The sequence below is a fragment of the Dromiciops gliroides genome, chromosome 2, assembly GCF_019393635.1.
Source record: "Dromiciops gliroides isolate mDroGli1 chromosome 2, mDroGli1.pri, whole genome shotgun sequence".
Lineage (NCBI taxonomy): Eukaryota > Metazoa > Chordata > Mammalia > Microbiotheria > Microbiotheriidae > Dromiciops > Dromiciops gliroides.
Window position 1 is genome coordinate 590,014,923 of NC_057862.1, and position 27,446 is coordinate 590,042,368.

The 27,446-nt window shown below is 35.5% G+C and overlaps 2 protein-coding genes across 4 annotated transcripts in view; one reads left to right on the plus strand and one right to left on the minus strand.

Moving 5' to 3' along the window:
* Positions 1-27,446, plus strand: part of FANCL (FA complementation group L) — a 79,741-nt gene that overhangs the window by 31,674 nt on the left and 20,621 nt on the right. For all 3 annotated transcript variants that reach the window (XM_043989834.1, XM_043989835.1, XM_043989836.1), the window contains 2 exons: positions 8,408-8,504; positions 15,114-15,182. In XM_043989834.1, coding sequence (XP_043845769.1) covers positions 8,408-8,504; positions 15,114-15,182 — 166 coding nt within the window. The remainder of the gene's footprint in view (positions 1-8,407; positions 8,505-15,113; positions 15,183-27,446) is intronic.
* The window catches only part of VRK2 (VRK serine/threonine kinase 2), a 152,936-nt gene that overhangs the window by 8,363 nt on the left and 117,127 nt on the right, over positions 1-27,446 (minus strand). The window contains exon 13 of the transcript XR_006355071.1: positions 5,834-5,955. The gene's annotated coding sequence lies outside the window, so the exon portion shown is untranslated. The remainder of the gene's footprint in view (positions 1-5,833; positions 5,956-27,446) is intronic.

The window sequence follows — 27,446 nt, forward strand, 5'->3', positions numbered from 1 at the left end:
TTGTGATTAGAACTAGTAACGGCTAACCTAGTGATGAGACGTTCTACACTTAACTAGCAAGACCGGTCCTCGGGCATCAGACATCTAGCCCGTTCTCGGGCCCATATTCAGAGTCTTTTAGCTTGAAAGCACCTGTCAGTGTACCTCCATTGGCATGGATTTTCAAATCTCAGCGCCCACCCCCATGTGGCTCTGGGGCATCTGAATAGGATTTGACTGTGTTTTTGATAACAATATTAGGACTTAATATATTTCAGAAATGCCTTTATATTTTTTTTGCTCAACAAAATTCAACATGTTGCCTTCAGAGAAATGTTTGTTCATTTATTTTTTTTTTTGGGGGGGGAGGCGTGCAATGAGAGTTAAGTGACTTGCCCAGAGTCACACAGCTAGTAAATGTCAAGTGTTTGAGGTCAGATTTGCACTCAGATCCTCCTGAATCCAGGGCTGGTGCTTTGTCCACTACACCACCTAAGCTGCCCCTGTTCATTTAATTTTATAATTGTAGGTTAAAAGTATTTCATTACACTGTGAGTTCTTATCCTCTTTTTGACTGCTGTAAAATTATGAACTAAGGGGTTATCTTACTGAAATAGAGCTGGGATCTCATCAGGTTGAAGGTTCCTCCAACCATACAGATCACCACCTATTTAAGCTTGCCACGTTCTCCCAAAAGTCAGTCTAGGTTGTCCACCCCATCCTCTGGATGCCTTCCTCCATTTCTCCTGATTTTGTTCACTTGTCCTGCCTTGTTCTTACTATAGGACCAGCCTATTGTCTCTTTCTTATAAATCATAGGTTCACATATAATCCTCTTTTTGTATGTGCAATAAAATCAATCTGGCTGTGGTTTCTATAATGGATAAGACTTGTGGTTAAATAGAAACATGAAAACCTTTAGAATGCTGGTATGGAGGCCTTGGCTTGGCTAAGATGGTGGCTTCATACTCTAAGTGACTGATTAGAGGGAAAGCTCTAACCCATCATTTTACAGATGAAGAAAGCAAGGCCCTATAAATAAATTGCCAAGGGCACCCAAGTAGCAAGTGGCAGAGGAAGATTGCCAAATTCCTTTCTCTTTTTTGGAGTCTAAAGTGATTCCAAGATTTTGATTATGGGATCATGGAGGATGGTATTGCTTTTGATAGAAATGAGGAATTTAAAGGGTAGGGCAAGGAGCTATCAATTTTATTTTATTTTTTATCAAGTTGAATTTGAAGTCATGACAGGGCATCTCAGTAGAGACATCTTGGGAGAAGGTAGAGACGTGGAATTGGAAATCAGTAGAGTGTGGAACTAGAGATGTAGTTTTGTTAACCATGAGCACAGAAGCTAAAATTGAAATTGAGAGTGGGTTACAAGTATATAAATGTAACTAGAGAAGAGAACGTTAAGGATTGTGCTTTGTAGGAAGGTTGGAAGAGAACCAGGCGAGTTCATTGCTGTGAAAGCCAAGTGAGACAGTTTCAAGGAGAGGTTGATCAACACTGTCAAATGCAATTGAAAGGTCAAAGAGGGTGAAGATTTATACAGATTAGTAAGTCTCCTTATAATGATGTCGTTAGCAGGAGAGCCAGTTTAGTTCATTAGTGGGAGCCAATTTCTAAGCAATGAATGAAAAGGAAGTGGGGAGTTTTTCTTTTTGGTCTACTGCTTGATTTTCTATATCTGGCACAATTTATTTTAAATCCTTGGCACATCATAATTTGAATGACTAACTCAAATGATTGTAAACTTGAGGGCTTTTCAGAATTATAATGTTAGCTAGAATCTATTAATATTTGGGAAAATTTGTACAAGATTTTCATCCTATGGAACTAAGAAGCATGTAGCTGCTTGAGGGTAAGAATTGTCTTTTGTTTTATCTTGGATCCCCAGCACAGTGTAGATATTTTCATAAGAAATTATTGGATTGGAATTTATCTTCCCTCTCAAACTTGCCCCTCTTCTGAAGTCCCCAGTTTCTCTTTAGGCCCTCACTTTCCTTCCAGTCATCCATATTTGTGGTCTCAGTCATCCTTGATTTGTCTTTCTTCCATAATTCCAATTCTTGTTGATTTTACTTCTGCAACATCCCTCATATCTGTCTCCCCTACACTTGCATGATCACTCCTTTTGTTTAGGCCCTCATCATCTCTACTGAAATATTGCAATTGCCTCTTAATTGGTTTATATTCCTCCAGTCTCTCCCCTCTCCAAATATTCTCTGCAACGCTACCAAATTAATATTAGGAAGATCCAGGCTTTACCGTGAAAATCCCCAATTCAGAAATCTTCAGCAGTGCCCTGTTATCTCTCAGATAAATACAGACCTCTCAGCTTGTCACTTAAAGCCTCCCACAGTCCCACAGCTTGCTTAGTTAAGTATTATTTCATATTGTTGTTTATGAATTCTGTGCTCTAGTTTAACCTGGCCTAATTACTGAATATTCTGTCTCCTTTCTTCCTGCCTTTTTACAGACTGTTATTCCCTCGTGCCTAGAATTTACTCACTCCTTATTTACCTCTCTCTTGGAATCTTAGTTCCCTTCACAGCTCACTCAGGTGCCAGCTTTTACCTGAAACCTTTATTAAATCCAGTTGATGGTTGTCTTACCCTCCTCAAATTACCTTGTTTTTTCTTGTCTGTATGTGTGTGTAGCTGTATTTCCTTCAGTAGAATGTAACAACAAAACTTAGCACAATCTTAGCAGCAATTTTACTTCTAGATTTGAATCAAATAAAAGTATGTATATTATATTTGGTTTTAAATGTATAATTTGGAGTGGAATGCTCTCCTGTAATAGGGAATTTTGAAACTTTAGTATGACAGTATAAGAAAGCCATTCTGTTTTTTAGAAGATAATATAGACAATTATCTATATAATTATAATATAGGCCTCTATTTTGGGGGGGTTTTTGTGAGGCAGTTGGGGTTAAGTGACTTGCCCAGGGTCACACAGCTAGTAAATGTCAAGTGTCTGAGGCCACATTTGAACTCAGGTTCTCCTGAATCCAGGGCCAGTGCTCTATCCACTGCACCACCTAGCTGCCCCCGACAAGCTCTCTTTTTAAATAAAAAATCTGGTAGTTTGACTTTACAGAATCCTTTTTGTCAAAAGAGTGTGGTCAAAACATTTTTGAAGCACATGTAGGCTCTGGAATAACTCCTTTGCACTTCCCCCACCACTTGCACTGAAGGTCAAGTTACAGAACTTGGCTACTGTGTCCCTAGAGGTTAGGGGAATTTTTCTAATGCTCAGTAATTCATGAGCCCCCACCATTGTGCTTCCTGTTTTGATTCTATATTCATGTAAGTTATGAATTTAGTAGAAAATGGTTAAAATATTCCTCTCCTACCGGCCCTGGAGTCAGGAGTACCTGAGTTCAAATCCAGCCTCAGACACTTAACACTTACTAGCTGTGTGACCCTGGGCAAGTCACTTAACCCCAATTGCCTCACTAAAAAAAACAAAAACAGAAATATTCCTCTCCTCTCCCTTCCCCCAGATTTATGAAACACTCTCCTACCAGTCCATTTAGGATCTAAGGGAATGCCGGTTCAAGCTTAGGGATCACTTCTACAAAGGTATAACTCACAAGTTCCTCAAAGTTCTTTTGCTGGAATCTTCAAGATGCTCCCTTTAGTTATGGTGTACTTTTTCTGCTGAGCTCCTTGTAATAATAATCGCTAATAATAGCTCACATTTCTAAAGTGCTAATCATGTGCCAGACACTATGCTAAGATGCTTTACAATTATCACCTCACTGGATCCTCATGACAGCCCTGAGGTAGGACCCATTAAGGTCCCCATTTTCAGATGAGGAAGCTGAAACAGACAGATGTTTAGTAACTTGCCCTGAGTCATGTTGCTTGTAAGCTTCGAATCTTTGTCTGCTCTGTCCTTGGTTGCTGATGCAGAAGCTGCCATCAACTTCTGGTTTCCAGAAATGCTGAGAGGATGGAAAATCCCAAATCCTCCAGACCTCTGAAATTCATGAAGTCCTTTTCAGATCAAGGAGAGGGGAGGAGAGAGACCAAAGCTGAGACTGGAATGTTCTTCTATTTCCCTCCTCAAGCAGTTTCTTCTCAAAAGGTTTTCTACAATCTTCTGTCTCATGCCAGACACTCCACCCTCCAATTCCAACTTGTTAGTGATTTTTAGAGGCCCCTGAAGGTATGACCAGGCCCCTCAGCCAATCTGAAGTGTTTAGGCCTTGTTTTGAACCTAGTGAATAATCCAGATGTGTTCTTACCTGGTCTGCATATTCAGAATGTGGCACTTTATTTGAAGTGGAGTGGAGTGGTTATCTGTCTAGGCTGACTTCCACCATTGCATGTTTTCTTATTCTTTTTTTTAAAAACCAATTTAAATTTTGATGTCAGTGGAAAAGAGAGTCAAAAGCCAAAGTTATTTTTGTTGGTACTTGAGTACAGAAAAAAACTAAACTCAAAAGCCCTTTTTTCCTCCAGTGGGGCAGGTGGATATGGATAGGATGTACAGGGTTTTATACTGAATTTTAAAGGTGAATAATGCAAATAGAGGTCTCCATAGCATCTTCTCCCCTTCTCACTATGTAATTTTGCAAAATGGCCTTTGAAGGAAATAAAGCTGAAAACATTAATGTTGCTAGTAAACAGGGTTTCCATTCCAATAGTGGGAGCATTCCAGAATGGAAGGAATCAAGTAATGCATTTTGGTAAACAGGCTTTGGAGCTAGGTAGGAAACTTCTTTACTCCAAGAACCACGTGCTTTCAAATTATGAAAGAACCCAATGCTGGCAAGAAGAGGGAGCCCCTTTTAACTGGCATTTTATTTAGTAAATGAAGTGTGATTTCCCTTTCAACTCAACTGCTCAGCATTTCAGGTTTCTCTCTCCTATAGATGGATTATGTGACATGGTATGGAAGAAAAAAATTCCCTCTCTACTCTTGCTAAATTTTAGCCAGATCTGTCAGAGGTATGTTATTTTTTAAATATACAATCATCTTCTTGGAGAGAGGTCCAGATTGTCAGAGTTCTTCTTGTTAAATCAGAAGAAAGACAAAAAAAAACACTTCCCCCTCCCATATTTGGTAATTGTGAAACAAAAGGTAAAATTCCACAGAGATGGTAAAATAAAGCTACCTGGTTACAGTTGAGTTTTCATAATTACTAAATAGAGATCAGGGTTGAAGAGTACCTTGGAAAAATATCATTAATTGAGAGTCTAAGATTGGCCTCATGAAAAGATGAAGAACCTGAAACACCAGGAAATGAAGTAACAAGCCCAGGACAGCACATCTAGTCATAATTATGTGAGGCATAATTTCAACCCAGTTCTTCCTACAATAACTATTCCCTCTGCTAATCTCATCTCTAAGTCATATTGGGGCAAACAAAAGGGACCTTGTTTTTTTGTTTGTTTGTTTTGTTTTTGTTTTTAATTTTTGTGGGGCAGTGAGGGTTAAGTGACTTGCCCAAGGTCACACAGCTAGTGTCAAATGTCTGAGGCTGGATTTCAACTCGGGTCGTCCTGAATCCAAAGCCAGTGCTTTATCCATTGAGCCACCTAGCTGCCCCTCAGGAACTTTATTTATTGAGTAAAAAGACATTCTTACTCTTTCTTTGGCCACTACAAGCTAACTCTCAAGTGCCTGCCTTTTTTTTAATTGGACTGTCAGCAATTATTAAGCATTTACAATATGCCAAACCCTGTGCTAAATTCTGAGAATACAGACACAGAAAGATAGTTTCTGCTCTCAAGGAGGTTACATTCTAATGGATGAAGATCACACATAAAAGAGAGATGAAGAGGAGAGAAAATAGTTATGGAGGAGGGGGAGGAATTTGGAGAGCTTTTCTTCATTACCTGACTTGTGAGATGAGTCCCTCAATGATTGTCAATGGACTTTATTGTTATAAAGTCACTCAGTAGTCTTTCTGTACTAGAAATGGATTCAGCTTTAGCAGCGAGGTAGGCTTCAATCCATTCTGAAAACATATATAAGATAACAAGAATATATAAATTATTATAACATTTAGTCATTTAAATAATATCAACCTGTATATTAGGAAGGGATTTCAGATGATCCCTATGACTTTCCCCTCCCTTTATATCTTTTCCAAACAACTGAATCATTATCAGTGTAACGAAAATACAGCACATGTAATAGTAATATCTAATAATTTCATTAAAATATATAATAATATATTTTTCTTTTAAATTTCTTTATCAATGCTAATAGGTAATTCCTATAATTTTTAAATGTAAAATTATCATTGCAAAGATTAATTTTAAGTTTTAAAAACTTTCTAGTCTTTGTTTTATTCCTCATGCTTTGATAGGATGATTTGCTCTGATCGTCATTTTAACAACAAACATAACATTTTGGAAGTGGCATCTCTTGTATTGCCTTTATTTTTTGATCCATGTGAAACCAGTCTGATTTTTCTTTCCTGTTACCTATAATAGAAAGAGCTTTGAAAATCTCAAAGTGCTATACAAATGATAGTAGTAATAGTAGTAGTAGTATTAGCAGCACCAATATAAATGATGATGATAATGAAGACTTGATCTAGAACTTATTTTAAATTTTCATTTAACAAAAGTATTTTAAACCTAGACCCAACTTATGTAGGGATCACTAACCCTCCAGCACAGAGATCACTGGACAGCAGAATACACAGATAGGCATAGGACTTTCCCCACCTGCCCCAGTCTGAATTTCACCAACCTGGATCCCATCTGGATAATGCTTTCCCAGTATATGCCCTAAGAGCCCCTGGACCTTAGGGCCTGAGTCATCCCCCTCCAGATGCATCGTAAGAACCAACAGACATTTCCATTTGACTTGTAGTTGAGTTCTCCCATGTGTAGTGTTTCCTCTACCCAAAATGTGAGGTCTTTGAGAGCAGGATGTATTTCACTTTCTTTTGGTATATACTAAAAACTTAATAAATGACTTTTCCCATTCTATAAACATTTTGAAACAAGCTTTTGTGAACACCTTTCTGTATATCCGTAGCTAAGGCAGTATTTTATACCTTGCTGGACAAACTCATGAAATTTGAAAAATGTTATTCACTGATTTGGATACCTCCAAATCAACAGATATTATCAAATGTCTGTATAGATAAGTGACATCATTTTGAGACACTCTCCTGATAAATAAATGAATTTTTGACATTTGGCTTCCAGGGGTGATGTTAGGGGAGACATTGATGGGCATATAAGTAGATCAGGGTTTCATTTTTTTTAAGAATGCTTTTTAAAAAAAATAATATTATATGTTAAAGTTTAGTACCATGGGTTGCAAATTGTTTTACTTCTTCTAGCTAAGACTTTGTGCCCTATTTGGTTCAGATCTATTTTTCACTGCAGAAAAGAGAGCTCCACAATTCCTTGCCCAGCATCTCTTGCAAAAAAGCCATTTTCCCAGCATGCCAGCTCAAGTGACTGGACTCACATATAATGGTATAAAAAAAAATTGTTACATAGGTCAGGAGGCTAATGCTAGTTTTGAACTCTAATGGGTCTTGCCATCAGTCTAGGTGATAAGTTGTGCAATACTCTTAGACTGCTTTTTATCTTTACAAGAGAATGGTATTGTAAAAATGTCAAAAAATATCCGCATGCCCAGTTCACTAGTAAATATACTGCTAAATTTGAACCTTTTTGGCAGTAGCTTATACTACTCAGGGGACCATATTTCCACAGAATGATGTATTTCAAAGTGTATTGGTCTCCATTGTAGGAAATTCATGTTTCTGTAGCAACTTAAAACCAAAACACCTGTGCTTATGCTATATGTTAAAAATATTAGTTATATGGACCAAGGTTAAGTGTCAGAAGTATATTGAATATACTTCAGTATATTGAATGTCTATTGAATAAAACTTTTTTTATAAAGGAAAATTTATTGGAAATAAGTCGGGTTGTACCTGTACTTGTATAGCATTTTCCTTGGAGGATCAATTTGTGTATATGAACTAATATCAGCTGGATATTCTACAAGAACATTATTGATAATAAAAGAGAAGTTCATTGAGGAGAAAAACAAATAAAAAAAGCATAAAAGGCTCATACTGTATGAAACTGCAGAAATGGATCAAAGAGTTTGACAGGAAGTTTAATGTGTACCTAAGTAGAGGTTGACAGGAACATGCTGTGTGTGCCAAAGGTTCCAGTGATGGAAAACTGAAACATGGTGCTCACTGACCACAGCGTGAGCCTTGACACACATTGTAAATAACCCGGAGATATATGACTGCATTAAGCACCAGGCCGGTGTATTAACAGCAGTAAATCTACAGCCACAGAAATGGCTGCCACGCAGGACTGCCTCTGATTAATATTTGTAATAGATTAATAGGAACACGGAAAAAAATTCAAATTGTAATTCCCCTAAATGTTATCATCATTTTCATTCTCTTTCTTCCACAGACTTGCATATGTGGATACTTCCTTTAGTACCATCAAGCTAAAAACCAAAGACTCTTCTGGGAGAGAACATCTAATCACTCTCAAACTAAAGGCAAAGGTGAAGTTTTGTTTTCATTTAAACAATTATCATTGACATGGTAGTAATAGTTTATACTTAACAGTGTTTTGTAATTAAAAAGAAAAATATTTTCTTCATAACAACCCCAGAGGCAGGTAGAGTAAAATTACCCATTTTCCATGTGAATAAACTTGAAACCGAGTGTGGTTTAGTGATTCATCAATGATCATGCAACTGGATGGAGACAAGCTTTCTACTAATTCCACATTCAGGTTCCTCTCCGGTAGACAACGACAGAGAATCTTAGCCATGTCAGTTAACCTGAGAAAACTAATTTTTGGATTTCTTTATCTCTTTCTCATATCAATGAATTGACTTCCTATTGTTGCATTAAAAGATCAAGTAACTTAAAAGGCATGGTTAATGATTTGATGGAGTTCTTTTTGTTATTTTGATTTTTTTGGTCACAATTCAAGAATGAGTGTCAACACCAGGAATGCAAAAATATAGAAATTAATTTTTAAGAAACCTTTTTATTTTAAATGTTGAAGTTTGAAAGTTCTTTGAGTTATTATGTAGATTATGCCTTCCTCATATTTTCTAAAGACTAAGCACAGTATTATTTACCACATAGTAAGCATTCAGCAAATGCTGGTTGGTGACCAATAATCACCATTAACTTTTTTTTAAAAAAATAGGCATTTTTTATAGGTAATAAGTGTTAGAAACTTCTGTCAGTTTTCAAGTGAAAATGTGAATTTAAATAGTTAACCCGAACACTCACATCAGGTTAAAAAGCTTTATAGCAAAGTTGTGACTGGGAGTTCTTCATCAAGCCCTTTAGAAATCATTTGAACCAGATAGCATGTCTTTTTGGTGAAAATAATTTATTGCTTTAGAATGCATGTACAGTAACTATGTTTCTTCTATATATTGGAACATAGTTTCTCTCTACATACTGAAATGGTAGTCTTAACAGTATTGTCAGTATAGGCCTATCTATACATGTGTGTTTGTGAGCGTAGTAGTCAGTTAGAAGCATGAAAATCGAATGCTTCCACATCTGGAAACAGCAAGCCCTAGCATCATTCATACTTTGATCTATGTTAACATATCCTTCATAGGAAATTAGTACAAGGTCATTACATTGGAAGCTTTGCCTATCTAAGTGCCCAGAGTTCCACTAGTCTGGAGTCCTACTGAAATGACAATTTGAGTATGTTAGGTGCTCTTGAGTAGCCATTCCTTATTCCCTTTTGCCTTCATTCCCCTCTGTGAATTTCCTTTCCTCTCCCTGTTTCCTTTGTGTTTTGTATTCCTGACTTTTTTCCCTCTTTGTATAGCATAAAGACTTTAGGCAGGTCATGCCTGCCATAGACTTCTTAGCATATTGATAATCAATACTACTCAATACCAACATGTTCAGTTTACTGACCCAGAACAATGCTATTTTACTTTATTTTGATGGTCCTGGAATGTAGGTTTTGAATAATAATTGGAATAGACAGTTTCTGCAGATTAGAGGCTTACATAGTAATAACTAGGGAAACATTAGAATATGAAGAAAATCAGGACATGTAACTTTTTTATTGTACCTAGTAGTCATCAATCAACTCTATTTCAGAAGATTGTAGTGATGAAAAGATCAATTGTGTTTGTCCTTTTTAAAAATGTGTCTGGCATTTAAGCTTGCCACAAGAGAAAATTAATATATAAAAGCGTGTGCTGGGTGACACAGAAATTTGATATCTGATGGTGCCCATATAAGACATGTTGAGAAATCACTCCATTTATCAGTCCCTACCCCCTTTCTTTCTTGCTTTCTTCCCTTCCCTTCCTTCTTTCCCTCTAATTTTGAAAAGTATAGTAGAATTTTAAGACCAACTGGTGTTAAAATTGTAAGACAGAATAAATGGAAAGTAATCTTATTTTTAAGAGAAGCTTAGCAATTGTGTTTTAATTGGCATAAAATTATTTCATTTTCCATTTTAGTTAATAGGAATTCTCTCCTAAGATAGGTGAAAGTCTTTTTATCCTCAGAAAAAGGTCTTCTAGTAAAGCCACCAAGAGTTTTACTGAAACCCGTTTTGTTTATAAAACAAACAAAAAAGGTATTTGTTGTTGCAAAGATCAGAATGAATAAAAATTTATTTTATGCTTATTTCCCATGCCTGTGTTGGACTTACTGATTATCATTCTTTACATAAACTCCTACTTCTTAAGAAACTGATAAAGAGAACCTTAGGATTTCAGATTTTTCAGGTGTTACCTTATGCAGCTACCACAGCTGTGGTAGTAGAATTCATTAGCAAAAATAAGGTTCTAAGAGTTAGGAATAAATTAAGATCATATTTTTTTTTTTCCTCTGGAAAGGAAAGGAGAAGGCAGGATGCTTCCTTCAGGTGGTAAATGAGAATCTCAGCTTAAATAGAAAATGAATGAAAGTACTCGTAAGGAAGTTTCTTTATTAAGGATATTGAGGCCCCAGAATGTCAGTTCTTCAGTGATAGATGCAACTGTCCATTTACAGAATATGATGCAACTCATCAGTTCAAACTGAGTTATAGGATATGGGAGAAGGGTGAAAGTTATTTTTGTAAACCTGAAAATAAGTGGCCTGTCATTTTATATAAATAGACCATCTCTTTACTAGGTATGGAAAATAAGAACCTAAGTCAGATAGAGTGTCACTGAGTAGCCTCAAAGAATATAGGAATTAAATACTACTACAACCAATAGAGTTGAAATTGTGAGTTATCATTCTTACAAAAATTTTGTTCAAAGACCTTTCTCAAGCCTTAAATACCTTGAAGCTATTTTAAACTAAGTGAAGCTGGTTCAAGATGATCCCTCCCTGAGAACAAAGTGGAAGAAAGAAATTTCCATTCCCACCCTTTGATAATACATATTAACACTCTTGAAAAACACACACACATACACACACACACACACACACACACACACACACACAAAATCGCGTGCATAAAAAGCATCAGAAAACTGTATACTTCATTGTTTTAAAAATATCTTTATATGGTTTTATTTTGCTGTGAGTCATTCAGATTATATAAGTAAAAATGACCTTTTTAATTTCATAGGACATCCTCAATTTCTCTTTTCAAATTCTAGGAAAAGCAGAATTCTCTGCCAAATAAATTGATCCCAGATGAGCACTTGGGGTGGGAATATCTCCCAGAGTTATCTATCCTGCTTTGTGTTTCCTTACCACAAGGACACGGCTGTACCAACTGAGGCTATACAATCAAAGAATCAGGAGATAAAGGGCTAAGATCACAAGACTAAAATTTTACACCGAGTTTTCTGTGAGGAAAAAAGTCTGTCTTTAAGTCTAAAAAACATCTATGATTCTATAGCAACTACTGCCATATCTACTTAGTAGAATGTTACATTATAATAGTCATCATGTGTTTCATTCCCCAGGAAGATATTTGGTCACTGTAAATTGCGAGTTTCAATGATATCTGAAGAAATATTTTATGTCACTTAGAGCCTTTTAGTCATTTAAACTTACAAGTGAAACTCTAGTCAAGAATTTAGTGATGACTCTGTGGTAGTATTGTATAAAAGTACATACACTGATTATGGAAAGATGTCTTGAAATTTGGTAAAGTGCTGTTGAGTTACATAACTGTATGTTTACAGGGCATTTATATATACAGGTAAAGTATCCTGGAAATGGGTATGGCAGGGTTCTACTCTTTGTATTCAATTTAATGATTCATAAACTAGTTATAAATTTTAGGTAACTTTGATTTTTTTCAGCATGGGGGATACAGTTTGATAAAATGCATCCACAAATGACTTAATTAACATCTCACTAAACAAATCTATTTAAGATACGGCCTTTTGTTGTTGTTTTTTTAAAAAAAACAGATGATGATTTCCCTGAAAATATTTTCTACTCATTCCTTTGCAAGTATTTTTGACCTCAAAAGTACAGTAAGAGCACTTGACTTGTTAAATCAGGCAGAGAGCCTGGGTAGAGATGAGCTTTGTTTCTTTTGTCAGACCTTTTATGTCTACTTTGACTTAGATTATATTTAGGCATAGAGTTGTTTGACAGGACACCATAGAGGTTATAAGATTCAGCATTTAAATTATTTTTTCTTTGCTTCCCTTTGAATTGAAAACCTATGAAATTGTGGATTTTTTTTTTAAAGCAGGGACTTTTGTGAAAAGAATGATGTGTCTAAGTAATTCCAGTGCCATTATTACATGCTATACCTTTCTTCTTTACCTTACTTGCATTATATCTTTAAGTCTAACATCAAAAGTACTGAAAGGAAAATAGATTCACTATATATGATTTACAATGCTTAATTCATACATTCAGCACATAAGAAACTGACACTTTTTCAAAGCACAGTTTCCTACTAAAGCGACCATAATGTCTTGTGACATAAGAACTTTCCCCTTGAACTCAACATTCTATTTCAAGGATAAATGTATGAAAGATTTCATGACAAATAAGTCTAATCAGTCCCAAACACATTCTTCCTCATGTAAAAGGTAAAAAAGAAGCAGTATCTTTCAGAACTAAAGTTAAAAGTTAAATTAGGGAGTAAGATTTAAAGTTCTTGAACTATATTCCTAGAACCCACTGAAATGGCCAAGTGCATGGGAATGGGCAAAACAACTCCAATCTTATAAGATTGATATTAAAAATAAAATGGCTTTAGATTTCAGTGACCAAAGACAGAAAATTAATTGACATCCATTTTGATCTTTGGGAGACCTGAAAGTTTAAGAGGATAATGAGATTTCTTCATTTTCTTTGTTATTATTTATTTATTTACTATTTTCTTCCACTTCTGTTTATATCTTTTGTAAAACTAACAAGATAGTCTTTAAAAAGTAAAGTTGTTTAGACCTAATTAAAGCCTCTAGGAACTTATCTGAGAATTCCATGATATTTACTTCCCTTTTGTGAAGGTTTTTATTCTTAAGTTATTTATAGCCTTTCTCAGGTGCTTTTAGTTTTTAAAATATCATTTGCTGGTAATATGAGATGCTCTTCTACTTAATATAATGACTTATGTACATTTATTTCTATTTATGTCCAGAATTATGAATGCTATATATTTAAATCAAACTTCACGGCCCACTTGCTGTATTTGGTTGGTGCTTTGCTTCAGTATGAGAGTTGATGTTTATTGATGGACTGACTATTCCCAGGCAGCAAGAGTGCACAAAATAGGGAAACTAAATATTTGCCACTTTTTAAGTAGTTGAGGGCCACACAATTTGCTTTTGTTATTTTGCTTGAAGTTATGTGAATTATTAGAAAGTCAGATATATTTGCCAGACAGCAAATACAAAAATACACTCCAATGCTAAATATAAATGATTTTTGTACCATCTGAGATTCGGGTTATCTGCATTATTGTTCCCCTCCATTAACCTAATCAGTCAAGATTTGACTGTCAGTTGGCTCTTATTCTACATCATATCAAAGCTGTTCTGTAGTTTTTCCTTTAAATCATTCTACATATCAGCCTACATCAGTGTATCAATAAATATTTTTACTTGAATCAGTTTTAGATTGTAAGTTACCAACAGCTAGGTTTAAATCAGTATCTTTCTATAGCATTCAGCATTTTAGCCCTTAGATCTTTTGGGGTGCTAATAAATTTCCACTCAAATTCTTGTTTGTTGGTAACCTGCCACTTCTATGCTTTTTCAAGAAAATACTTAAAATTGAGAGGTAAATAAAGGATTTAATATAAGACACAAAACCAGTGTATATCTTTTTTTCATCAGAAAGTTTTTTTTTTTCTTGATATTCAGTCTCCTTCAAGGAAAATAATGAAAAAAAAATTACACTTAGTTACCTATGAAAGTGAAGAATCCTAGAATTGGATTCTCAAGAGGTGAGCCAATATTCCACAATCTCCTTTAAATGGACTCCACCTAAACTCTCTAAGATGGGCTTATTTCTTCCTAATCTAAAAATCTAGAGAGATTCTGTGGCCCCCTTTGGAAACTTTAATCCCTCTTCTCTATCATGACTGCATTAGAAAGCCTTTCCTCTCTAGAAAGACTTCACTTTGTAAAATTAATTTTAGACTTAGGATCCTATTGATGTCAGATCAGTTTCAGATTTTGGACTTTATTGACCCTGAATGAACTAGTCTTTGTATTCTTTTCTTTCCCTTTCATTCATTTCGGGTTTTTTTAGTATACTTGAAGTTATTTGTTTGTTTTTCTTTAAACTAATATTAACCTTTGTCTCATCTTAAAATATAAATGTGTCAGTATGGAAAATCAAATTATCTGTATAATTTTCATTGTACTTCTATATCCTTGTATATTTCTTGATTGTCTTAAGCGATTACAAGAACAAACATTTATTAAGAATTTCCCATGTGTACAACACTATGCTAAGGTGCAAAGGGATATATAAAGTTAGATAACACAACCTCCATCTTCATGGAACTTAAAGTCCTATAGTAATACCTGTTTATATAATGTTGGAAGCTATCTGAGATTGCCAGATTGAAAATTATATATAAACCCTTGGATTTGAAATAGTCAAGTCTTCTGTTCTATTTTAATGGAAGCCACATAACCTGAAAGACAGACAAAGAGGAGAAGGAATAGTTGAAATCATTACTTTTTTCCCCACAGTATCCGACAGAATCACCAGATTGCTTTGTGGATTTACCGCTTCCATTTTCTGTTTCCTGGACACCACAGGTAAGTTCTTATCTTTCTTATTAGCTACAGTTTCACTCATTTTGAAAGATGTATTTGGTTTCAAATTCATCATCTTGCTGGTTTGTGTAGGGGATGAAAGTCAGTGTTCTTAAAATTCATATGATTTTGTTTTTTAAAAAAGGTTAAAGGTTGTTAGTGAAGTTAGAATGAATTCTGAGACTCTGGGAGCTGATGAGAGTTTTGGAAGTAATGGTTTTGGCCTTGAAAGTAGAAAAACTATCAGGTTAATTTTTCTGAATGTTCTGTTTCCTTGGCTAATTGGGACATTTGGCACGCAGATTATATCTTGAGAGGCTTTATTTTTTCATTTTAAAAATTTATCATTTGAGGGTTATCTTTAATGGAAACACTGGTAAGACTCCTGAAGCATCAGAAATGCCACTGCTACAATATAGATACAAAATCTCATTAATGATAATGCAAATAGATTTTAGGTAATTGATTTTTTTAAAAATTGTCTGCTCTTACCTATTTCAAGTTCTGTTTTAGTGCTCCTGGACTTTAAATTTGGAAGATCTTTATTTTCTTTTCTTTTTGTAAAATAATAGACATGGCTTTGTGGCATCCATATTAAAAATGGGTAATTTTCCTTATGGTCCCTGTCTTCCTGCTGGGTTGATAATGTTTTGATGTATTTTTCTTTTGCTCTGATGAGAGGTCTGCTGCTGCTGCTCTGACATATTCATTTGGATGAATAATTATAACTTGCACAATGTCAAGCTGAAGATGGTAGGGTTTTGTGCGTCATGACAAGCCTAGTAGCCAGTGCAGGTGTCTCACAGCGTGATCAGCAACAGCCAGTGTATTCTGGCTCGAAGGAGACATTTAGAGTAGTAAGAAATCAGCACCAAGGGCAGCGCTGCTGCTGCCGCTGCCTCTGCTGCTGTTATATGTGCCAAATAAACACAAAGTGCTTCTCAATGACAAGGGCTTGAGCATCTACTTATTTTGGTTATTTACTTTTTTCATTAACCCAATGGATTTTCTTTTATACATTTTAACACATAAGCAGCCTATCATGTTCATTTCTTACTACGTGGCTCTGTGTTTAAAAAACCAGGCCAGAACAAACAGACCAAAACTCTGGTGCTGGCTATGCTCTACTTAGGTTCTTCTGGGGAAATTGATAAAACCTTTTTGTAAAATCTCAGGTAGAGCAGTGGCAAGGGCATAAGGGTTGTATCAAAATCAATGTATACTGAGGGCTTTGACCACATTAAAACAGACACCAATAATCAGAGTATTGCTTGCACATGTTCTATTAAAATAGTTCAGTCTAGGACAAGTAGACTTGCCACAGGTTCTTGGTATTTTCCAACCTAATATGTTACAATAAGCTATGAAAATCTGATGTTCTTGGGAAAATACCACAAATGTTAAGAACTTAATGAAAAAGCCTCTGGCTGATCATCTGATGGTGAATAAAATATTTGTAATTAAAGGAAACAGTTCTATTTTATATAGCAGAGAATATTATCCATTAGTTAGAACAACTGAGTAGTAGTCAGGTATCCTGTATTTTGTTTACAACTCAGCCACTGACTTAATTGCATGAACATGAATAAGTCATATGACTACCTTTTACCTCACTTTACATAAAATTTTCTGTAAATAATGAGCCATTTTTTTCTGACTAGGAATACTAAGGAAAGTCAGTTTTACTAAAAAATAAAACTTTTAGATATAAGCTTTTGGACTAGATCAGTGATTCAATTGGAATAAGTTGTTAGGGAGGGAAGGAATAACTATGTATATACTTCCCATTACATGGCAAGTGCTTTTTACAAATATCTCATTTGATCCTCACAACAACCCCAAGACATAAGGGCTATTATTATCCCCATTTTACAGCCGAGAAAACTGAGGTAAAGAGGGGTTAAGTGTCTCACCCAGGGTCATAGGGCTGGTAAGTTTCTGATTTAAACAATGGTTTTTCTGATTCCAGGCCCAGCACTTTCCACTGCTCCATCAGCTTGCCTTTAGGGAATGTTTGTTGAGGAAAGTCCCTCTATCAGTACATATTGGTACCTAGCTTTTCAACTTGGAGTCTTAGAGAGTTGTCTAGGGAACTCAGAAGTTAAGTGAGCAGGATTGCACAACCTGTTTGTGTCAGAGGCAGGACTTAAACCCAGGTCTTTTTCATTCCAAAACCAGCTCCTTATTTATTATGTCATGCTGCTTCTGAAATAAACTTTGCTTCCAATTATCTATACTGGGAATTATCTCTAGTTATGCTCCTTACCACACCCCTATTCAGTGATCTTCTCAGTGCTCTACCTGTGATTACTAGTACATTTTCTTCTGCTTTCTTCTTTGATTTTACTGCCAGAGAACTATTTTCTCCTTTATTTTCAGGGATTCTTAGCCTTAGGTCTGTGCATCTTTTACATGTATATACATATATATACATATATATGTATATATGCATGCATGTATGTATATATATATACACAAATGTATTTCAAATAGTCTGTTTTCTTTGTAATCTTATGCATTTTATTTAATGCATTTTTTTAAAGCCTTCTAAACAGGGGTCCATAGTCCTCATCAAATTGCCAAAGGGTTCCATGACACAAAAATCATTTAACAACGCCAGCTGTCTCTTGACTCTATTGTTTTTCTTAAGTAATTAAGAGATTTCTTCCACTAAAGTACAGCTCAGATGCTCACTGTCGTGGATGTAACCCTCTCATTTCAAAAGGTTGTGTCAGTGTGATGAAAACTCTTTCGAGTCCTACCAAGCTGGAAGTGTTGTTTAAGGACTGCCTAACCAAATTTGTAGAGATTTGTTACTAGGTTAGCCACCAGAATTTGGTTTTTCTCAGCCACAGCAACTCATGAAACTATTTAATAAGGTAAAGTAGTGATCCATATTGATGAAGGGAATATCCATATCAATAAAGTTATGGGTCCTTGAAATATGTTTAAGTAATTAAGACATTTAGTTTTAGATTCCCAGAAATGCTATCATTGCCAGAGTAGTGTGGCAGAAAAGGCAGCAGGCAGCATGGTAGTCAGAAGAAGTTGAATTTAATACTTCTATCACTAACTCATTTTGGAGACATTTCCAGGGCCTTGCTAAACCATGAAAAGGCAATGGAGTAGGATTTCAGTAGAGGAAGTGTCTTATTCCTCTCTTACCATGAGGGGAGTAAAACTTGACACAGTTTACTCTGATGTTTTGTGATACTGTGTTTATACTACTGGACTTTTTCATTAGCTTGGGTAATTGCTGGTTGATCATACTTAGGCCAAGGAATTTGTTAGTTTTTATTACAAAAATAGAATACTAGAATCTCTCTAATTTGATTGTTTGTTGGCCACAGTTTAGTGTAGCATTTAGTGTGCAATATCCATTTGTTGATTTAAATTCTGATGTATATGCTAGGTGCAAGCATTTTTTAAAATTTTCATTTCTGTAGTTAATGCTTTTCCACATTAAAAATTTATAAATTACCTGTGGGATGTCTGTAATAAAACATGGCTAAGTTTTACAATACTACATACCTCAAATGAACCAAGGGCAAATGATGAACAAATGCTTTAAACTTCATTTTTTTTTTGGTGTCTTTATATACAGAGAAGCATGTCCCTGGTGCATTGAATACTGTGGTGTTGCTATTACTTGAAATAAGAGGTAAAATAGTAAAGGATCTTAATCATTGGCATAAACATGACAAGTTTATCAGTAACACCTCTAAGAGGTTGGGTCGAAATTATTTTGTAATATTTTTTATTATTCTTAACTAGACATTTAAAATACTTTTCTTGAAGGTTTATCTACATTAATAAAAATAGATAAACAAGAAATACCATTTTTCTGTTAGATCCTTACTGACTGGATAAAGAAGCATAGAATTATGTTATTCCAGTATTCCGGTGTTTAATTGGTTTTTGAGTTGATCAAAGCCTTGAATATCATAAGAACTCTTTCCAAACTGGGTATCCCTAATAGGAGAACTATGCATAAAGAAAAGAATAAATTTTGCATGATTATCATTAACCTCTTACTTTACTGAGTTTGGGGCCATAGAACCATACTCTCTTATTTCTAACCTTTTCATTTAAACATTTTTCTGTCATGATCTGCCATTCTCGTGAAGTATCCCTTTTCCTTTACAAAGCTTATACTTATATTCTTAGTTCATTCTATTCTTGGGTCTTATGTCAGTAATAATTTCCTGTTTTACATGTGTATCTAATTTTACCTCTCTTCTGTCTACAAACCTGCTTAGTGTAACGATTGGAATGATGCCACCTGCTGGATACTTACTGTAGAAGAGTTCTGCCCATGAAGCGAAGGTCTTTGAGGGCAAGACCAGGAGTCTTTTCTTTGGCGGGAGGAAGTGACGCGGACTAGTGGGAGGAGGAAGGAAGAGACTGACGCTGACTCTGGGGCTCTTTCCTGAGGACGCTGGCGGAGAAGGGAGCTAGAAATGTGCTCTCCCTTTAATAGATAGGAATCTAGGCCTTTCTCTCTCTCTTTACCAAATTCTTATTCTCCTTAATAAATGCTTAAAAGTCTAACTCTTGCTAAAGCTTGTAATTGATTGGCGACCACTCATTAGATATTTTAGACAGTTTAGCTAGAATTTTAGCCTTAACATTAGGTTTTCCTGACAAAAATAACATTCCCTTGTGCTACCATTTTTCCCTTCCATTCACTGCCAAATTTCTTGGAGGAATAATCTTTATCCATTCATGCCTTCCCTTCTCTACCTATTTACTTCTCAATTGCTTGAAATCTAGCTTCTGTTCCCAATACTCTACTGACACTAATTGTTGAAAGATCACTATTACCTCCTAATCTACAAATCTATTTTTCCTCAGTTCTCAACCTTCTTCACCACCTTGTTGCCTCTCCCCCAACCAAATGCTCTATAGCATTATTCTTTGTTGATGTTCATAACATTGAACTCCTTTCTTCCAGCTTTTAAAAATATACTTTCTTAACTCCCTTTATTGTCTTCTCTTTCTTTTCCCCTGTAAATATTGGCATTTTCTAGGATTTTATTTTTCGGGGCCTACTAAATTTTTTTTTCTTTAGTGGATCTCTTCATACCTAAGTACTCGGAGCTCTTTAAATAAAACTTCCAAATCTATGTGTCCAATCTCATCTATTCTTCTGAACTGCTGAGCCATATTTCTGTCTCCTGGATATCACTACCTGCATGTACCACCTACACTCAACAATTCAATATTTCCAAAATGAAACTCAACATCTTTGCCTATTTATTGTTATAAATCCTTTATTTCTGTTAATGGCATAACTAACCCCCAAGTTGACCCACAGTGTAATCTCTTCTAGGGCAAGGACTGCTTTCTTTTATTTTTAGGAGCAATTTAGCATGGATTGAGCTCTGGACTTGGAGTAAGAAAAACCTGTTTTAGTTCCGTAGACACTTAACTATTTATGTGACCCTGGATGAGTCACTTAACCTTTCTCAGCTTCAGTTTCTTTACTTGTAAAAAGGGGATAATAATACTACTTTCCTACAGAATTGTGAGGATGAAATGAAATAATATATGTAAAGCACTCTAAAGGCAAACCTTAAAATGCATTAGTAAATGTTCACTATCACCATTATAAGCAACCTTATTGTGATCCTCCCTTATACTTAGCACAGTCCTTTCACGTTGTCTGGTGGATGATACTTAATAAATGCTTATTGACTGACTGTTTTGTTTGTTGAGTTGGATTGAATTAGGCCAAGCCATATTTGACTACATCCTTTAATTTAAATTGGGTTGAAATTACTTTGTAATATTCTTTATTATTCTTAACTAGACATTTAAAATACATTTCTTGAAGGTTTATCTACATTAATAAAAATAGATAAGAAATAGCATTTTTCTTTTAGTTCATTATTGACTAGATAAAGAAGCATAGAATTATGTTATTCCAGTATTCCCATGTTTTATTTATTTATTTATTTTTGGTGAGGCAATTGGGGTTAAGTGACTTGCCCAGGGTCACACAGCTAGTAAGTGTCAAGTGTCTGAGCCTGGATTTGAACGCAGGTCCTCCTGAATCCAGGGCCAGTGCTCTATCCACTGCTCCACCTAGCTGCCCGTTTTTTGTTTTTGTTGTTATATTGTTGTTGTTGTTTTTGTTTTGTTTTTTTGGGGTGTTTTTGAAGGGCAATGAGGGTTAAGTAACTTGCCCAGGGTCACACAGCTAGTAAGTGTCAAGTGTCTGAGGCTAGCTTTGAACTCAGATCCTCCTGAATCCAGGACCAGTGCTTTATCTACTGCACCACCTAGCTGCCCTGTTTAATTGGTTTTTGAGTTGATCAAAGGTTTAAATATTATAGAACTCTTTCCAATTTGGGTATCCCTAATAGGTGAACTATGCATATAGAAAAGCATCAATTCTGCTAATAATCAATAATTGTTCTTTCTACCTCTGCAACACTTTTTATATCCTTGCCATTCGCTCCATTCCCACAACCACTAGTTCAAGCTTTCATTCTCTTAGCTCTACTACTACATTCATTTTACTCAGTATTATAAATAGGTCTTTCTTAACTCCCCTTCTAGACCCTGAGGACTATGACCATCTTATTCTCCTTTTCCTCCCTCTCCATACTTAACATAGATCCTTGCTATATAGTTAAGTGCTCACTTTTATAGAAAATATGTTCAATAAATGGGAATCTAATTGAGTTAAACTCCAAGATGACACTGGTATGCTTATTGTAACTCCATGAAGCAGATTAGTTAAATATTTGAGATACCAGTTGATTTAGTTTAAACAACTAAAGAAATTTATCAGTGTCATTATTCATGAAGCTTTCTATTTTCTTAGTGTATAACTAACTATAGGTGTTAGAGTTAAAACATTCTATTCATTGATTCCTCTTAAACTAGCTAGAATTTATAGAGGCAAAGAAAAACTGGTATTTATGTGATATTTATACACTTGAACATTGGTGTAACTCATACATTGAAGAACAGATATTCTCCTACTTTCCAGTATTCAAAAAATAAATAAAAATGGAGTTGCTGTTATTTGTTTCTGATTAATCATTATTTCATATGATTATGGTAGATGATTGCTGAAGAATTACTTTGTAAATAACATTTTACAACCCCAGGCAAGTCTCAGTTGTTATTATGGTTTTACTTAAAAAAAAATAGAACTATTAAAATTTTGACCAATACTTTTCTATTTAGAAGAAATTAATATTCTTAAATTTTTGAAGGAATATTTTATATTAGCACATATATGTATATATAAACAAATGACAGTTTCTAATTATCTTGTTAATTTTGTCATTTTAAACACTTTAGGAGTAAGAAATGTTTTCAACCTACAATTTCTAACTTTGTATATTCTGTTTTGATTGTTTTTTTGCAGGGCAATGAGGGTTAAGTGACTTGCCCAGGGTCACACAGCTAGTAAGTGTCAAGTGTCTTTTGCCAGATTTGAACTCAGGTTCTCCTGAATCCAGAACCAGTGCTTTATCCACTGCGCCACCTAGCTGCCCTGCTAACTTTGTATATCCTAGCACAAGATCGGCCTACAGTTCTAGTTCTGGCCCTACCACTAGCTGGGTTACCTCGAGCAAAAGTTATTTAACCTTCATTTTCCTCATTCGTAATATAAAAGAATTATATTAAATAATCTCTAGGATTCTTCCATTTATAGTGATCTGGAGCCTCTCACACACCTGTCAATCAATGACCTGTAACTTAGTTTCTACACAATTATGACCTATAAGTTACTCAGCTTCATTATTTGTTTGTACATTTAAGTGATAGGTGTTGCTAACATGGCAATGTGACAAGCTGTGACTCTTTTGGTTTCCAGGGCTAAATGGATCCTTTAAAAACCATTTCTTTGGGGTCCTAAATGCCCTCAATGAGAATTGACAGCAGGAGTAGAAAAGGTAGGAAGTCTTTTAATGACAGATGATGGGATTCAAAATGAAAGACATCTTCTTTTTTTAAAATTTATTTTATTTGGGGGGAATGTGAGGTTAATGAGTGTTAAGTGACTTAGGCAGGGTCACACAGCTAGTAAGTTTTACATGTCTGAGATTGGATTGGTACTCAGGTCCTCCTGAATCCAGGACCAGTGCTTTATCCACTGGGCCACCTAGCTGCCCCGAGAGACATCTTTAAAATATTATGTCCTCTAAATACACAAATTTTTTATGCCAGAAAAGGGTAGCTTGATGGTGTTCCTGTGTGGGCCTGGGGGGGGGGGTGCATGTGTGTGTGTGTGTGTTTGAAGCTGCATGTGCCACAGTGAAACTCCATACTTCTGATGGACAGAAGCAAACAGGAGACATTTTAAATTCTGAGGTAGATATGATGAACATTGTCCTCAGCTTGCTAATGCAAGTTCTGTTGTTTCTGCCTTCATTACATCCTTCACATACTCTCCTTTCTCTCCCTTGACACTGCCACCACCCTGGTGGAGGCCCCTCATTCTCTCATACCTGGACTATTGTGAAAATCTGCCATCGTCTGCCTGCCACCTCGCTGGTCTGTTCATATCACTGCCCTTTGCAACAAACTCCAGTGACTATTCATCACCTCCAGGATTTATTGTAAGATCCTCTATTTGGCTTTTAAAGCCTTTCACAACTGGTACCTTCTTACCCTTAGTCTTCTGACACATTACTCTCCCCTTGTACTCTTCAATTGAAGTGGCATTGACCTTCTTTGCTATTTTTTGCCCATGATATTGTCCTGAATCTGAGCAGCTTTCCCTCTCCCTCCCCACCACCCCTGGCTTGCCTCAGTTTCCTTATCTGTAAAATGAGCTGGAGAAGGAAATGACAAATTACTCTAGCACCTTTGCCAAGAAAACACAAATGGGGTCACGAAGATTTAGACATGACTGAAAAATAAATGAACAACATACTCAGTAGTATAGTTTTCCTTGTGCCTATGTCTCATAGTCCTGGTGTTGATGGTGTTAGGATCAGCCAAAAGCTGTGTATCCATGTTGTCTTGGCTTTGTTTTTTAACCACACATTTTAATAACCACTTCCTGAAAATCTTTGAACCTAAAAGATGATTCTGATAATTAACATTGGTGCAATCTGCTGATTTTGTTGGAGCAGTGACCTTCACTGACAAGTAACATTGAAAATTTTGTACTATGCAAAGATATACAATATGGTCATTATCTCAATTTTGTTTTTAGCATGAGCTTTTCTGAAACACTAGATATTGCCAACCTATTCTGTGCCATACTTCTGAGTTTGGCATGATTAAAATAAAAAGATGTCAGTTTATTTTTGCTTGTAAGTTTGATATTTCTAGTCAAGCAGATAGGGTAGCTTAGCTGGGCAAGATTAAGTGCCTACTTATTTTCAAAATGTACTTGACAGATTTTTACCAGCATGCCAACATAATTCTAGAAAAGGTTAGTATTCAGAAGCTGATACTTTTCTGTTTGTATCATTTTGACCTTGTGGGCAAATACTCTGTTAGCATGGATAAAAATAGTATCGGTATCATTCTCTTAAATGAACAGTGGTCAGCAGTGGTCAAAATAAACTAGTTAATGAAGTATAAAAGAGATGATAAATTCTTTATGGCTTGCTTGACAAAGAAATATGATTTGATTAAATAGATTCAGATATAGATATACAGTAAGAGAGAGAGTTGACAACATCAATGAAGCATGCAAATAAGATCAAATGAACTGAGTATTTAAAAGATTTAGTTCCCTTTTAAAGGAACATTATTGGAAAAATTACAATTAGTATTAAATTAATTGAATTTTAAAAAGTATCTGCTTTATAATCCCTTGATATTTCCCTTTTCCATTGTAGCCTTTTGAATTCCCCAAAGATAAAGATAAAAAGATTATTAGAGGATTTATCTGTATGAGATATAGAAAAATGTAAAAAATCAAAATGGAAAGCAACTGTTGCAAGTACCAGAAAATTATGCTATTAATTTAAGTGTCATCAGAGCACAAAAGATCACATTCCAGGACTGTGTGAAAATTATTAAAATACTGGAAATAATAGTACTTAAGATGAAGATATTATACTCTAAGATCTGGTTAAGTGACTGACATTATTATATCACTTCAGGTATTATAAAAGTAACAAAATGCTTTTAAAGATAATAAGCGTTACATTTCGAGATTGGCAGTGTTCACACTTTTCTGCTTAAGTGCTTTCCTAGTTTAACATAATTTAATAACAGTTATGGAGGAAAAAAATCTAACATTTCACTTCTAGCAAATACCTTTTTTCCTCCCCCTCTTTAGTATTTTTCACATATAAAAATCATAAAATTTCATGCTCTAAGAAATGGGTTCATGAACTGTTACTATTCTGCCTCTTTTGTCCTTCATCTAAGGAAATATTCCTTATACAAGTTGATGTATCATGGTAGGTATTTTGTACTATATTTTAGCTCCAAAGTATTTGGAAAAAAATATAACAAGAAGATGAATTTCCTTTATGCTGTAAAACCTAGGTTATTGGTAGCACAGAATAAAATCTTTTGAATAGATAAATTTTCTAGATAGCTGAGGATTAACCTTTTAAGTAATAGAATGTGTTGATTTTAAATATTTTATGAACAATTTTCCAAAAGGTTCTAAAATTCTTAAATTATAACTGAGCATAATTAAGCTTTTCTTGATAATTTTATTATCATTATGAATGCCAGTTACTATGCTCTACTAAAGATGTAGCTGCAGATGCAGGTAATATGTGAACACAGGACTGAATGGGTATGGACTTAAGTAGTAGCTCTCTAATTTGCTTTTATTAAAATTCCAAGTCTTAGCTTACATTTTGGTCATTTGTGTTTTTCTCTTAAGGAATAGCAAAGGAGGTAAAGCTATATGGCTTCCTGAGCTGTGTATCCTGATTACTGTTTCTGTTTCTGCAAAATTAATAGCAGATCCAAGCCATCTTGCCCTTCAGGAAATCATCATCGTATTGCTGTCAGTTTCCTTTGACTTATCAACACCATTCAAAGCATTATCCATCATTTCTGCATTAGCTAGCACAATGAACTACAAACACCTCCTTATCAGCTTGCATCCACACTCTCTTTCCACTTAGACCAGTTTTAGTCATGAGTTGAAAAACAGCATAGCACGTGGGATATATAGGTCCAGTGTGGAATTGAGGAGGATGTGTGTTCAAGTGCTACCCCTCACCCCTCTATGACCATGAATCACTTAACTTCTCAGGGCAACTCACTAGTAATATGTTACAGATGAGTTCCCACACTGATAAAATCTAAAATCAGAAGTCCACCACACCCACCCAAATGACCCCCTCAAATGGGTTGTTCAATTACCATTTCAAGTATTTATATTAGGGTATTTGGGGAGCAGAATTTGTTTTAAAGCCTAGAGAGTTTTCACATGTGTGTATATGTGATATGACTACTTGGGTGCCACTCCTACTAATCCCCCCATTGTTAGTGTTCTTTCCCTCCCAAAATTATTATATATTTATGCATCTGTGTACATAATTTGTTTCCACATTAGACTCTAGGAAACTTCTTGGGGACAGGAAGTGATTATCATTTTTGTTTTTGCATCTGAGCTACCTAGTACATTCCTTTGTATGTAATTGTGAGGAAATGGGGATTGGTCTCCTCTCAATCCGGACCTGTTTGATGAAAAGGTCTGCTTCTTCCCCGCCCCCCCCAACAGGCTGTGTCTATGTTGGGGAGGAGTTGAAGCGTTGTCCCTGTATCGCCTCCCCCCATTGGCTGAGGGGTGCTGCGTTCAGCTAGTTTTTGGCCCTAGATTGTAACCCCTGAGTAATCAGACTGTTGGTGGAAAAGGGGAGGGGCCAATCTTATTAAGGATCAAGGGATAAAAGGCCTGAGAGCTTCCCTCTTTTTGTTCACTCTACTAGGGGTGGAGTGGCCTATTCTCCGGAGAATGACAATAAATGAGCCTTTGACACATCACCAACTCTGAGTTCCAGAAGTTATTGGAGTGATTTTTCTCATAGTAGTAAATACTTAAGTGGATCTGTGATTTTATGCATGTGCGTATATGCCCTCCAACAATGCAGCTTGCCCATCCTTTGGAATCTTACTGATATCCTTCCATAAATTTGCTACTGCCCAATATGCTAGAGCCCTTCTTTGCTTTCTGTCTTTTCATCAAGAAGAAATTATTCAATTACACAGGGTAGGGTGTCCACTGGTTATTCCTCATTTTCACCATGAAACAAGCCCATTGTCTTTTTTTGTTATACATTTCACTAATGATACCCCTTACCTCTATTCTTTTTT